This window comes from Mesoplodon densirostris, chromosome X (assembly GCF_025265405.1).
Source record: "Mesoplodon densirostris isolate mMesDen1 chromosome X, mMesDen1 primary haplotype, whole genome shotgun sequence".
NCBI classification, from domain to species: domain Eukaryota; kingdom Metazoa; phylum Chordata; class Mammalia; order Artiodactyla; family Ziphiidae; genus Mesoplodon; species Mesoplodon densirostris.
In genome coordinates, this window is record NC_082681.1 from 39,380,795 (window position 1) to 39,395,639 (window position 14,845).

Sequence of the window (14,845 nt, forward strand, 5' to 3'; positions counted from 1 at the left end):
CAAAGACCCAACACAGCCATAAATAAATAAATAAATACATTTAAAAATTCACGACATATGTCAATATTAAAAAAAAAAAAGAGAAAGAACAGAAGATTTTAGCCCATACTTATATAGGCAAGATTATTTGTCCACCTCTGCTCCTCCTCCATAAGAACAGCTTAAAAAAACATTCTCTCCAATTTTTAAAAGCTCTAGGATGAAAACTCATGTTTTCCAGGAGGGGCTGTATTTGGTCATTTGTAAAACAGCTAAAATGTATCCATATTACCTTCACTTAAAAAAGTACAATAAAAAAAGTAAATGGCTTTTTGAGTAAAATTTTGACCTACTTACAGGTAAAGCTGGATAAGAAGTCTCATCCCCTTCTTCAACTTCATAAAAAGTAATGGTTTCTTCCAAGCCCCTGGGCATCTGTCCATTCTCTGGAACAAAGCTAAACTGGCACTCCTTATTCATACAATGCATCTGGCGGTGACTACGTCTAAAGGAACTTAAGTAGTTTGCAGAATGAGAAGGGGAAAAAAAGATAAAATATGGTAGTAACTTGTTTCTAATTTCTAAATAACAGTTCAAACATCTCAATGTTGGCACTTTAAAATTTAGTCCATATATTTACTGCAGAGCAAGAAAGTCAGACTCACTCATTTTCTCTAACTTTCAAAGTTAAAATTCACTTACCGAGATCTATAGGAGAAGTTATCATAGCTCTGGCAGCACCTTCTACCCGGGCCAGGGTAAAAACCAACTTTAGGGCCTGCCATGTTGTGCCTGTTTATAAAGTGAGGTGAATCCCTAAGAATAAAGAGGGAAAAAACCCAGAACTCTTTATTTACCAGTGCTTGAGTAGTCAGTCTTTGTAGTTAAATAGAATTAACATATCCTTCTAAAAATGACCAAATAGAAAGAGCTTTGCTTTCCTCACTACTGACATTAGGCCTATTCATTTTTTTAAAATTGCAGTATAGTTGCTTTACAATGTTGTGTTAATTTCTGCTGTACAGCAAAGTGATTCAGTTATACATATACATACATTCTTTCTTTATATTCTTTATGGTTTGGCCTATTCATTATTGACAGACACAGTGCCATATACATGGCACTCAGCTTGATGGCATTCTATCTTCTAGGATCTCTTCAACTGCTCCATCATATTTTCCTAGACTATGAGAATACAAATCTTCAATAAATTTGACAAGAATTTAAGTATACATCAGTTCCATCCATTACGCTCCCTTCAGGCAGAGATTATAAAATAATTCTAAACTATTAAGATATTTCTAAATTCTACTGTAATTCTGCCAAGGAATTATTTCCAATGTCTAAACAGAGATGTACATTATCTTCAAAGTCAGTTAAGACCTACCTGGGCGTCCCATATCCCCGACCTTGTCCCTGAGATGAATGTGGAGGATGAAAATGTCCATTAGACATAACACCGCCAGCTGTCTGTGAGCAGTGCATTGGAGAGTCATGCCCATAACGCATACTGTGCTGAAGCCTGGGTGGGAGGAGGGGGTCTCCCCTGCTGTAAGCCATAGTCATATAAACCTCTTTCCCTCTAATTTTCTTGAACATCTTCCTCCGTTGCTTCATGTCCATCTCTGACATAGCTTTCAAGCAAACAAAGAAGTAAGCAATAAGCTTCAAAACCAAAGCAAAAGGTCCAGTGTCTCCCACAAATGTCTAAGACTCTCAGATGTTTTACTTAGGAAAACCATATGAATACAGGGAAGGAACTTCTGTATTTTCAAAGGATGTACTAGGTCTTTCATTCGGAAGGGCAAAACCAGCAAGTAACTTCTGTATCAATGGACATCTCAGCACTACCTTTAGTATAGGCAACTTTGGTCATCAAAACATAGAGTCAGTCATCCAGTCATCTATGTTACTGTTATCCAAAAAATTATGTCTATTAATAGACATATTAATATGGCTGCTTCCAGCTTCTCTGGCTGCTTCCATGAGGTGTTTTCCTAGTTCTTTGAGAAATCTTTTCCCTTCAAGTTTTAGAATTTAAAATCCACTCCACCTTAAGCTTAAGCAAAGTCACCTAAACAGTAGTTCTCAGCCAGGGACAATTCTGCCCCTCCCCTTCTTGAGGCACATTTGGCAATGTCTGGAGACATTTTTGGTTGTCATAACTTGGAGAAGGATGCTGCTGGCATCTAGTAGATAGAGACCAGGGATGCTGCTAAGCATCCTACAATGCACAGGACAGCTCCCTACAACGAAGTATTATCCATCCTAAAAAGTCAGTAGTGCTGAAGTTGAGAAACTCTAACCCAGAATAAGACTTAACGTTCCAGCATTTTTTTAAAGTGCAATGTAGGTAAATACAAGAGGAAAATAATAAAACCTTCAGCATACAAACCCATTTCTGGGACACAGCCGCAGGAAATTTTCTGGTAACCTCTTCCTTTCCTACTGGGTGTAACATTCCAGGCAGGAACAGGTGTTACTTGGGTAAGTGGTTTTAAGTTAGCCAGTGGAACAACATGCCTTAAACGTAAAGATACCACCATTAAGCCATGGCAACACAGACTTAATTCTCATTTGATACATATACCTGATCCCTCCTGCTTCATTTTCAAGTGTTTTCTATTTAAACCTGTTAACACTAGCTTCCTCATTGAGGTTTTCTTTTTATGTTAAAAAACCTAAGAGCAGTTTGTACAATTTCACAGCTGTTTGTAGCACATATCATGCTCAGGAGGATAGACTGTGGTAGACTAATTTACAAATATTTGTTGCCTCTCCTTGAAGAACGATTATATTTTCTCACCCCATTGACTTTAGGCTTAGTTATGTAACCTATTTTGTCCAGGAAAATTTGAGCAGATGCTTTAAAAACCAGCACACGGTTTGTCATGCTTTCATTTTTTCCCTGCCTGTGATCCTGGTAGCATACGTCTGGATAGAGCCATTGTCAACCTGGGTCCCCTTTGCTGACCTACTATGAACATGCTAAATGAGCAAGAAATGAACTTTAAGTTGCCAAAAGTCTTTGGTTGTTAGGGCAGCATAACCTACTTTAATGGTTCTCAAAGTGGACCAACGGCATTAGCATCACCTGGAAACTTGTTAGAAGTTCAAATTCTTGGGCCCCACCACAAACTTACTAAATCAAACTTTGGGGATGGAGCTCATCAATCTGTATTTTAACAAGCTCTCCAGGTAATTCTGGGGTATGTTAAAGTTTGAGAACAGATGGACTAGCCTATCTTGATATTGGCAGAGACTCAGTTAACAAACTAGCTTTCCAGTTAGTATAGTTTTATATCAGAATTCTGTTGTACTTAGTATTTCTAATAAGTTGGCTATTACCCAGGATTTTGAAACTTATGCATAGGTATACTGAAATTTCACACCTCACCATATGCTTTTACAACTCACGATAAGTCATCTTAGGCCAGTACCAGATATAACTTTGGTTCTCTTACTAGCATCCTGGTAATTCTCAATATTACAAAAAGGCATCAAAAGCCAAAGATTTTAGTAATTCAACAAATTATTATATTCTTACTTTTCTGCCAATTCTTCAATGAAGACTGTTACAGAATTGCTTTCATTTCCAACTTCCTGAATATGAGCATTATAATATCTTCCACCTGATTCCAAGTGAACCTGAAAGAGGGGAAGAGACAGTAAGAACACATCTAGTCTCGAGTCAGATCTGGCTTTTGCCAAACAAAAACACTACTTCTCCTCCCAAGTGGAGTTCAGTATCTACTTATTAAAGCAGTTGATAATCAACACTGCCAATCCAGTTCAATGGAGGCAGCACATGCTGAAACAGCGTTACATCTAATCACAAGTTTGTAATTAAAATTTAACCAAACATTAAAAAATTCCTAGCATTTTGTAAATTAGTTTTGTTGAACTCATATTAATGACTAAAACCACAATCTCAGAAAAACAAATTACTGATTCTTTAAAGAAGGAACTAACCTGACATTTGTCTCCCAAATAGTACTGTCTCCCAGCATACTCCATATAATCAGATTTTTGAAGTTCTATGAAAAGAAAATGAAGATTCAAGCTCAACCGAACTGGTTCCTTTGCTGTTTTATGTCATTTCATTTTCTAATTTATTTTTACCACAGTGTTTTTGACAATGCTACCACTATAAGCTAAAATCTGGTGGGAAAATGTCCTAAAGGGTCATTCCATCACTCTTGATGGGTTATTCCTGTGGTCAATTTAAGGAGACCTGCCAGAATAGTTCTGTGCTATAAAACACAAATAGGGTGCTTCCCTAGTGGCGCAGTGGTTGGGAGTCTGCCTGCCGATGCAGGGGATGCGGGTTCGTGCCCCGGTCCGGGAGGATCCCACATGCCCTAGAACAGCTAGGCCCGTGAGCCATGGCCACAGGGCCTGCACGTCCGGAGCCTGTGCTCTGCAATGGGAGAGGCCACGGGGGTGAGGGGCCCACGTACCGCAAAAAAAAAAAACAAAACCAAAAAAAACCCCACAAATAGGTGGAAATTGGGAGGTTGTAATCTTAAGAGTTGGTCATATACCAACAAGGTACAGTTTGAAAGTAACACACTTCAATTTTTTTAAAAAAGGAAAAAAAAAAACACTATGTAGCTTCTTCAAAACAATACAGTTTACCCTTGAACAACACGGGTTTGAACTGCATGTATCCACTCATATGCAGATTTTTTTCAATAGTACTACAAGTACCGAGGTTGTTGAATCCGAGGATGTAGAACTGAGGATACAGAGGAACTGGGAATACTGAGGGCTGACTACAAATTATATCTGGATTTTCAACTGCTTAGGGGGTCAGCGGCCCTAACCCCCGCACTGTTCAAGGATCAACTGTGTTTTTATTGTGTTCCACAAGGTATTAACCTCATTCTAGATTATTAACTATACCTAGGTTCACCACCGAGGTTCAAGGAGTTGAATATGAAACATTAGAGGCTACCTTGATGGCAGAACTTTAAGACCTACTTTGATCAACTTAGTTATCTTACAAGGGGAGAGAAACAATTACTTATTTCAAGGGTTGGCAAACTTTCTCTGTAAAGAGCCATATAGTAAATATTTCAAAGTTTGTGGGTCATACAGACTCTTGCAATTATTCAAGTCTGTCATAAAACTTTATGGACACTTAAAATTGAATTTCATATAATTCTCATGTATCACAATACACTGTTCTTTTAATTTTTCCCTGCCACTTAAAAATATCAAAACCATTCTTAGCTCACAGACCATACAAAAACAGGTGGCAGATTGGATTTGATTCACAGGTCATAGTCTGCCAACACCTGACCTATTCATCTATCAGTGAGGGCAGTCTTGACACATTAAACTTAAGATGAACTTATTTCCACTTACAAGTTTCTGGTACTCTTAAAGTTATCTAAAGACACACAGTCTTTGCACAGTTGAAGTCCCTGATGAACATCAGACTCTACAAGATCCCTCCCCAGTTCTAAACCTATTTGTTTCCTCCTTTGGATGTAAATCATGTATTGAGTAGGCTAAAAAGTACCATATAAACATATAAAAGTGTTTCTTTATAACAGTAGTTTGAAAACACCTCTTACTAAAAAAATTTGCAAAATTATTCTCCTAGATCTGTCAGGATTCAAAAATATCCTGTTGATGTTTCATTACCTTTTCTGCTGTCCAGCCAAACATCAAATTCTACATTACGATAGATTTCTGGATCCAGGGCTTTGAGCACCTTATAAGGGAAGAGCATCTTTGATGGATTTTCTGGAGACTAAAACAAAAATAATCATGCTACAAACTCACCATCCTTAAGTCTTCCTTCTATGAAAAAGGAAGAAATAAGGTTCTTTTCTTCCTTTTTTAAAACTATGTACATATAGGCCTGTCCTTCTTTATTAAAAGAAATAGGACTTCCCTGGTGGCACAGTGGTTAAGAATCCACCTGCCAATGCAGAGCACATGGGTTCGAGCCGTGGTCCGGGGAGATCCTACATGCATCGGAGCAGCTAAGCCCATGTGCCACAACTACCGAAGCCCGCACACCTGGAGCCCATGCCCCACAACAAGAGAAGCCCCAGCAATGAGAAGACTGCGCACCACAACGAAGAGTAGCCCCACTCACCACAACTAGAGAAAGCCCACGCATTGCAATGAAGACCCAACACAGCCTAAATAAATAAACCTTCATTTAAAAAAAATAAAAGCCGCAATAAATTTTACTGTGTTTTTTAAAAATCAGGAGTCTAAATAAGCAATATGCAGAAATCTAAAAGGTTATAGATGGCAGAAGAGAAATATTGTCTAAAGCAGCCAATAACTCAGGAGATACATAAATCAATGCAACACAGACCAGAATTAAAGATTCAGTCAGGGCTATTCAACAAGTCTCATCTTGATATGCATACAGAGGTGCATATCAAGTTCAAGTGTTTCTGTACCCTAGACACCTAGACAAATCTGAAAAGGTTACTTCATTTTGATCAAAATCTGCTACAATTTCCAAAAGAATTATCTTTTTCTTCTGCTTTCCTAGAATTTCATGGTATTCCATACTGTTTCCAAATTACCAGCACTTGGGGGCATACACAGAGATTGTTCTAGTAGTATCTGCCCTATTTAGCTAGTCTCAAACTGAAGGTCTGCTTGATTTTAGACCTATACAGGTGGTAAAATTCCTCCTGTTTCTCCAACTAGGATTACTACCTATTTTCTGAGTAAAATAGGAATAAACCTTACTCTCTTTAATGACAAAAAGAAACCTCAGCATCAGAAGATTGATTACAAACTAAATATCTATTGGGTTTCTAATATTACTTTAACTTGAAAACAACAGCTTCTGAAATTTCTCAAGTGTTCAGAGTTAGCTTTGAAAAAGATTTACAATTCCATAGGAATAAAAATTCAGAGAACATTAAGCACAAATTTTACATTTCAGATCAAGACTTACACGAAGGAAAACATCAGTTCTTCCCCCACCCCATATAACTAAAATGGACCATCTGACCTTAACTAATTTAAGTTATGATACTGCAAGCCAAGATTATGAAAATTCTTTGCCCTAGAAGATCTCAAACCTTTGCTTCTTCTGTTCCTTGATTGTACCCCTCTGGTATATTTTCAACATTGCAGCAGGCACCCCACTCTTCAGTCCTAATTGAAAAGATTTAGAACAAAGAGCTTTATATAAATGCAGTAGCTAAGTCGTAAGTCTAATGACTATACCACCATCTAGTGGTAAAGTAGCTCAGTTCTAAAAATGAGGCAAATACTTTTTCATCCCAGCACTTACATTTATGCTTCCTCTTTTTAAGTACGTGCTACAAATACCTCCTATATATTTCATACCTCCTGTGGGGACACAATCTCAGGATGGTCACTATGATCCCCACCTCCTGGTGTTCACACTCTTGTATGATTTCCCTCCAAGTTTGTGTCTAACCAATAGACAGGATGTATATCATTACACTATATAAGAATGTAGTGCCTGTCTTGCTGATCTCTCTTGCTGACTATAAGGAAGCAAGCAGACATGTTCACCAATCCCATGTGGCAAGGAGCTGAGGGTTATTCTGGCTGACAGCCAGCAAAAAGCTGAAGTTCTCAGTCCTACAGCTGCAAGGAATTGAATACTACCAAGAACCATGTGGATCCTTCCCCAAAGCTCCAGATGAGAACTCAATCTTGGCTAAAACCCTCATTACATTCTTGTGAGATCCTAAGCAGAAGACCCAGATAAGCTGTGCCCAGATTCCTAACCCACATAAATTATGACATAAGAATGTTGTTTTAAGCTGCCAAGTTTGTGGAAATATTGTTACTCAGCAACAGATAACTAATACACCCTGCCTTCCTACTACTTTAGTTTCTGTAAGCCTCAAGTTCTTAATACAAATAATCAGTGAAGAATGAAGTAACTTCTACCCTGATATATATGGTTGCCACCCGCCCCCCGCATTCCTTAATACAGTCATCCCTCGGTATCCATGAGGGATTGGGTCCAGGACCCCTGGCAGATATCAAAATCCTCAAATTTCTCAAGTCCCTCACGGTCAGCCTTCCACCACCCCAGGTTCTGCATGTGGATCGGGAGGGCCGATTGTAAGCTTTTTTAAAAAACCCTCTTTATCAAAAAAAAAGCATTAAACATTCAAGAAATAGAACTGCAAGACAACAAAAAGACAAGGTTATATCTGACTAGCACCAAGCCTATCTGAATTTCCAGACAGAAGAATCAGGGAGAAATATAAGACAACACCTACTTTATTATCTCAAAGTTTTTGACTAAATCTGTTCAATAATAGCTGCTTCCTCAGAGGCCACAATGTATACTCCTAGTGAGTACCAAAGGCAGACACTAAAAGCTCCTAAAACTCCCCTTTAGCCTGAGAGATTCTTTTCTACTAGCTGGATGTATGTGTCAAGTAACCACTTTGAACCTCAGTTACCATTTACAAAATGATGGTGCTGGTTTAGGATCAGGTTTTTTTCCCTCAAAGTGTGGTCCATGGCCTACCTCTATCAGAATACTTGGGTGTACTTGTTTAAAAAGTAGATCCCTGGCCCTACTCTGATCTCCAATTTTGAAAGAAGGCCCCAAAATCTGCCTAACAAGCGCCCTAAGTAATTCATATATAAGTTTGAGAATCATGGGATTATAGTTCCAAAGTCTCTTCTAGCAATTAAAAAACTGATTCTGGAGTCAGACTTGAGATATGTGTCAGGAGGGGGAAATTTCCCCCCTACCCCTCTTGAGTTCTTGTGGCTGGACGAATAATAAAATTGACACAAGACAGGTTAATAGGAGAAAAACAAAAAAAATGGATTCCGACTTGGACCAAACCCCCAAAACCTGAGCATTTCGCAATGCAACATATCTTTTGGTAAAACTTCTCTTCCCCCATTAAAAAATGTACATCCCTGTACATACAAGCATACATACATACATACATGTGTGTGTATATACAGTTGGCCCCTTCATTTCAGCAGGTTCCACATCCACAGATTCAATCAGCCACGGATGGAATTGGTTGAATCTGTGGACACAGAACCCATGGATATGGAGAGGGCTAACTGCACATACTACACTGTTTTATACAAGGGACTTGAGCATCAAGCATTTTGGTGTTTGCAGGGGCCCTGGCGCCAATCCTCCGCAAATGTCAAGAGATAACTATATAAATACACTAAGTCATAAGCTTGCCAGGTCCCTTCCACTTTCAAATGATACACAGAAACATCATGATCTTGTAGTTGACATCCCCTTTCCCTTTATTACCTATCCTGAGTTGAACTCTTGGAGCCAATATGGACATTCCCACTTCTAGTCACAGCATTGTTCCTGTTCTTCTTGGAACCACTTCGAAACAACTCAATTGCAGTCTTCAACTCTTCTTCATCCACAACAAACACATCTTTATAGAGAATTTCATACAACACAGCTAAAGGAAAAAATGACCAAAACTCCAATTGTCAAAATAAGAATTTTTATAACAATGTGAAAATAGCTATAACCCAGTATACAAATTCAATAGGTGCCAACAAAGTTTTAAAAGAGCTACTTATGGTGGGCCCCTCAATTTAAAGATCAGCAACAAATCATCTGAAAGCACACCCAAATATTTATAAAGCCTACACATGCCTTGACAAACAGCTGCACTTGACTGAAATTGTTTTGAGTACACTGAATCATAATGACCATTACTTGAACAGCAGAGTAGAATCTGAAGAAAAAACACACAGAACAATTAAGTGAATGTTAGACTTCTTACAACCATGAAATACTTCAAATTAAGTTGCTAATCAGAAATTGATAAACTAAATGAATTTGCTTTTTAAAAAAAGTGACTTTCTGATTCTACGTATGTGATATCATACAGTAGTTGTCTTTCTCTGTTTGACTTATTTCACTTAGCATACATGTCAATCAAATCTCAATAAGGCTGGGGAAAAAGTGAGTTTAAAATCCAAATACAGATAAATGAAAGCTGTATCCCATAATCAGATTTTCTTGACAGTGACTTTTATTTCTTTAAAAAAAAATTTTTAATAAGTGAAAAGAATCTGAAAAAAAATAAGTATGTACAACTAAATTACCCCGCTGCACACCTGCAACTAACACAACACTGCAAACTAACCACACTTCAATTAAAAAAAAAGACAGTTTTCCAAAGTGGTTGTGCAATTTATACTCATACTAGCAGTATATTAGAGTTTTAGTTATTCCAGGTTCTTGACACAATTTTCCATCCTTTTTTATTTTTGTTAATTGTTTGGAGTTGTTTTTATAGTTCTTTTTTGTTCCTTCTTTTTCTGCTTACGAGTTGATAACTTTCTTTAGTGTTACATTTGGATTCTTTTCTCTATTATGTGTGTGTATCTATTACAGATTTCTAGTTTGTGGTTAGCATGAGATTTATATATAGCAATCTCTCTCTCTCTCTCTCTCTCTCTCTCTATATATATATATATATATATATATTTACACGTGATTATTTTAAACTGCTGATCTCTTCATTTCAAATGCATTTTATCAACCCTGCATTTTTACTCTCCTTCCCTCATGATTACTGTTTTTAACATCATATTTTACATCTCTTTTGTGTATCCCTTAATGTTTATTGTGGATATAGATATTTTACTACTTTTGTCTTGTAACCTTCTTACCATCTTTGTATGTGGTTGACTTCCAAAAAGATGTGGTACATATATACAATAGAATATTACTCAGCCATAAAAAAGGATGAAATAATGCCATTTGCAGCAACATGAACAGACCTAGAGATTATCATGCTAAGGGAGGTAAGACTGACTTTTAAATGTCAAGATTAAAATCACTGCTAAGGCAACAGTGTGAGCCTCAATCACATTCCTGATAATATACCAAACAAGTCCTGATTTATGAATTTGCAGAAGATGGGAACTTTTACAAATTGAGCAAAAAGAATAGTAAGCCTAACAGAAGTCAAACGACCCAGCTTATCTTCTAAAAATGGAGAAAACAGGTCAAATACCCCAAATTTAGACTATGGGGGGAGGAATTTCATTCAATTTATTCAAAATGTTATCCACTATATTGAATAGCAATATATCAGTATGCTATATAGGAGACTTCCTTAAAGAATTGAGGCACTGAGATGGCTATAAAATGAGTTAATTTCTTAGCTGATTCCTTCAATATCTAGTTTTTTCAAACAATGTTCGAAGGCCAGGCTTACTAATCAAATTATTTCAGTAAAAATGCTCCCTGGCTCCATGTGATGAAATCTGTTTATATAACAGGTCCAAAACCTTTTTGAATTTTTCTTCAAAAACCTCTGTCTTGTGTAAGGGGATGTAATCCCTAGTGATTAAGTCTATTTCATTTTGAAGCCATCTCTGGAAACAACCTGAGGTACCAAGGACAATTCTCTGTGATCTATGAGAGGATAGTGTCACCAAATTTCCTTGGCAGAAAATTATCCTAAGCACTCTTTTTTCTACTTTCCTACACTACCCTGGGCTAACTTCTCCCAATGAACAAGTTCTCTGACCGCAGGTCTATTATTCTTCCCTAGTCTTTTTTTGCAATCACAACTCTAACTCTATTAGTATAATCCATTTCAAAGTACTGAGAGGGAGTATCAAGCTAAAGTAACCCACAATGAAGTTTAAGTTGCAAAGTTTCACCCGCCCCCAAGGGGTATTTGCATTTAAGAGGAGTTTATTAATCTAAAAGAACAATGAGCAGATTTTGAGCTGAGAAGCCTTTTGTACTTTGGACTAGAAGAACTGGGAACTCCAACAAAGAAAGGTTAATAACCAGAGGCAGTTAGTAAGGATTAGTTAAAGGAACCCAGCTAACCAGAACTGATGACTAAATAAGCAGGAAAGAAAACAAAGATGAGTATACAATTTCTCTATTGAAGTGGCAAGAAGTTCTATTTTGATTGGAAGAGGCAAAACTAAAGCATGATGGCTTTTATGTTCCTGGTGGTATCTCAACATAAAATAATAATTTTCTCATAAATACTTGTGAGTGGTGTGTTTGTTGGGGGTGGGAAGGTGGGATGTAATGGCAGTAAACTAGTTAAAAATGAGGTAGATCTATATGACTGATGGGGATAAATATCTGAAAAGAACAAGTGACAGAATGTTAAGTATGAGCCCATCTACATAAAAAATAATAAATGAATAAATACATAGAGAATGAAATTGGGATACCCACCCAAACTTAATAGCTGTTACTTTGAAGCACATGAGATTGAAAAGCATGAACAGAAACTTGACTTTACATTTCCAGATACAGGTTTCATTTTGTTTTAAATATAGTGTTTTTCTACTCTTTCTAGATAGAACAAATTGGCTGAGTGAAAATGGCTAGTTTGCAGTAGCATTCACTTTGACACTGGATAACTATGTAAAATGCAGAATTAAGTCAGCTAAAAAGGTGAAAGGTACTAGGGTGAACATTAGGTATTTATTTCTTTGAAAATTTGCTCTAAATTATATTTTATGCAAAGCTTATGAATAATGTTTACTGCTTTTAATAAAGTCATTTTTGAAAATACAAACAATTCAAATATAAATCTTAGGAGCCTGAACTGATACAGCAACTAAGTTTTAGGCAAAGCAAGGTGTCGCACAACAGAAGTACCCTGCTGCCACCTGGCTCTTCCATACTTCAATTTCAGTATAAACTAACATTCGCTTTGTACATTCCCAAATCAGACATATATACAGTATCCTGTGCAATGCAAATACCCAACTGCTGATAAGTATTAGCTCTCTCTATATATATGTATGGATGAGACTTACACAGGATATTCTCATGGCTGCACACACTAAAAAGGTCTTACATTTTTGTATTCTTATGGTTCCCAATGGGTGATGTTTTCCCCTTAATTAGCTCAAAAATATCTCTGTAAAATGTATAAGACTCATTTGAAAACAGAGCTGTATAATTATAGGAACTAGGTGGTAGGTATATGGATGTTCACTATACAAGTCTTATAATTTCTCTCTGTATGAAAAATTTCAGAATAAAATGGAGAAAAAAATTAACTGCAGGTTTAAAGGTTCCTGGTAAAGATCTAACTGTCTAAATCTCACCTCAGACAATGCTGTGTACAGTTGCTAAAACACAATAGCTAACACGCCTCTTCCTCAAACAAGTCTGATTATGTCACACCTTTGCTTAAAAACTCTGAATTGAGTATTAAGGGACAATTATACTAATGTCTGAATTTACTTTGAAATACATCAAAACTTAAGATGGATTGATGCATGGATAGAGGGGTGGTTAGATATGTGACAAAACAAGGATATTAAATATTAGCAGTGGACTAAGTGGTGGGCTTATGGATGCTCAATGTAAAATTCATTTAGCTTTTCTGTATGTTTGAAAAACCTTCATAATAAAATATTGGAAAAAAGCTTCAATTGACTATTCTGTACAATGAAAAGCCAAATTATTGGCATAGCCTACTACATCCCTCTAGCCTATCTTCTCAGCACTGTCTTCCCCCCATCCAACTACTTGGTCTCCAAGGGTCTCTTGCTTCTATGCCTTTGCATATAGTGTTTCCTCTGAAGAGACTGCCCTTTATACTTGTTAGACTCATTTTTTTTAATACTCCACTTAAATGTCACAACCACCATGAAACTTTCTAAACTCCCTAAAGCACAGTGAAGGGCTTTTTCTTATATGCTCTTTGCATATAGTTCTATTATAAAACATATCACTTCACTGTATTTATTTACATGTCTGTCTTCATAGCCTCTTGAGCCCTTAGAGGGCAAGGATTTTGCTGTATTAACTGTGGTATCCCCAAAACCCAGTAAACTGCCTGGTACACTACAGGGGCTTAATGTTTACTGAACAAATTGGCAGTACCATCAGTAAAATAATTAACATGCCCCAATTTATACTTATGTTCTAAGTTATCTCTTGCATCTTATTCAGTCTTTTCTATTCCTAATGCCACTTGCCTAGTTCAGGTTTTCTGTCTAGATTACTGTAACATTCTAACAGTTCTACCAGTATCTAGTATTATTTTACCATCAAAATGCTGCCTGGGGCCTCCCTGGTGGCGCAAGTGGTTGAGAGTCCGCCTGCCGATGCAGGGGATACGGGTTCGTGCCCCGGTCTGGGAGGATCCCATATGCCGCGGAGCGGCTGGGCCCGTGAGCCATGGCCGCTGAGCCTGCGCGTCCGGAGCCTGCGCGTCCGGAGCCTGTGCTCCGCAACGGGGGAGGCCACAACAGTGAGAGGCCCGCATACCGCAAAAAAAAAAAAAAAAAAAAAAAAAAATGCTGCCTGAATTTTGCTCCATGGTATGAAACAAGACAAAACTAAAATACTGTGTAATCTACATTCACTAATCAAATCATCTGGATAGAAGGCTTTTCTTAAAAACTTTTTGGAAGAAAAACTGTATGCTAAAGAACAATTTGTTTACCTGCTGAGAGTTCTCAACCAACAAAACAACCTCCTACTATTTTCCAAGCACCTCACTAGACAGTAGTAGCACATTGTCCCTGCACTTAAGAAACTTTCAGACTCATGAGAGAAACAGACATGAAAATATATACAAGGTGATAAACACTATACTTACCTGGGTGATTCTAGGGGAACAAAAAGGGAGGAAATAACTCCAGGGGAGTTGGTAAAGTTTCAAAGAAATTGACATCTGAGATACAAAGGAAAAGAGAGATGAAAGTCGGAATCTCTGGTCGCATGATATACTAAGGTTGAAGGACAATGAAGCTGGAAAGAAGGTTTGGGACCCTATACATTACTGAATGTCTAGCTTCAGAGTTTGATCCTTATCTTCTAGTCAATGAAGAGTCAATTAGGGTTTTGGGTGTTTTTTCCTATTACAGAGGAGTGACAAGATCA

General features: G+C 37.4%; 1 protein-coding gene across 1 annotated transcript in view; it reads right to left on the bottom strand.

The window, feature by feature from the left end:
• ALG13 (ALG13 UDP-N-acetylglucosaminyltransferase subunit) overlaps nt 1-14,845 on the bottom strand; it is a 76,547-nt gene that overhangs the window by 36,165 nt on the left and 25,537 nt on the right. The window contains 10 exon segments of the mRNA XM_060086863.1: nt 337-493; nt 682-795; nt 1,367-1,613; nt 2,375-2,502; nt 3,527-3,627; nt 3,952-4,016; nt 5,632-5,740; nt 7,044-7,119; nt 9,245-9,407; nt 9,608-9,689. Of these exon segments, the coding sequence (XP_059942846.1) occupies nt 337-493; nt 682-795; nt 1,367-1,613; nt 2,375-2,502; nt 3,527-3,627; nt 3,952-4,016; nt 5,632-5,740; nt 7,044-7,119; nt 9,245-9,407; nt 9,608-9,689 (1,242 nt within the window).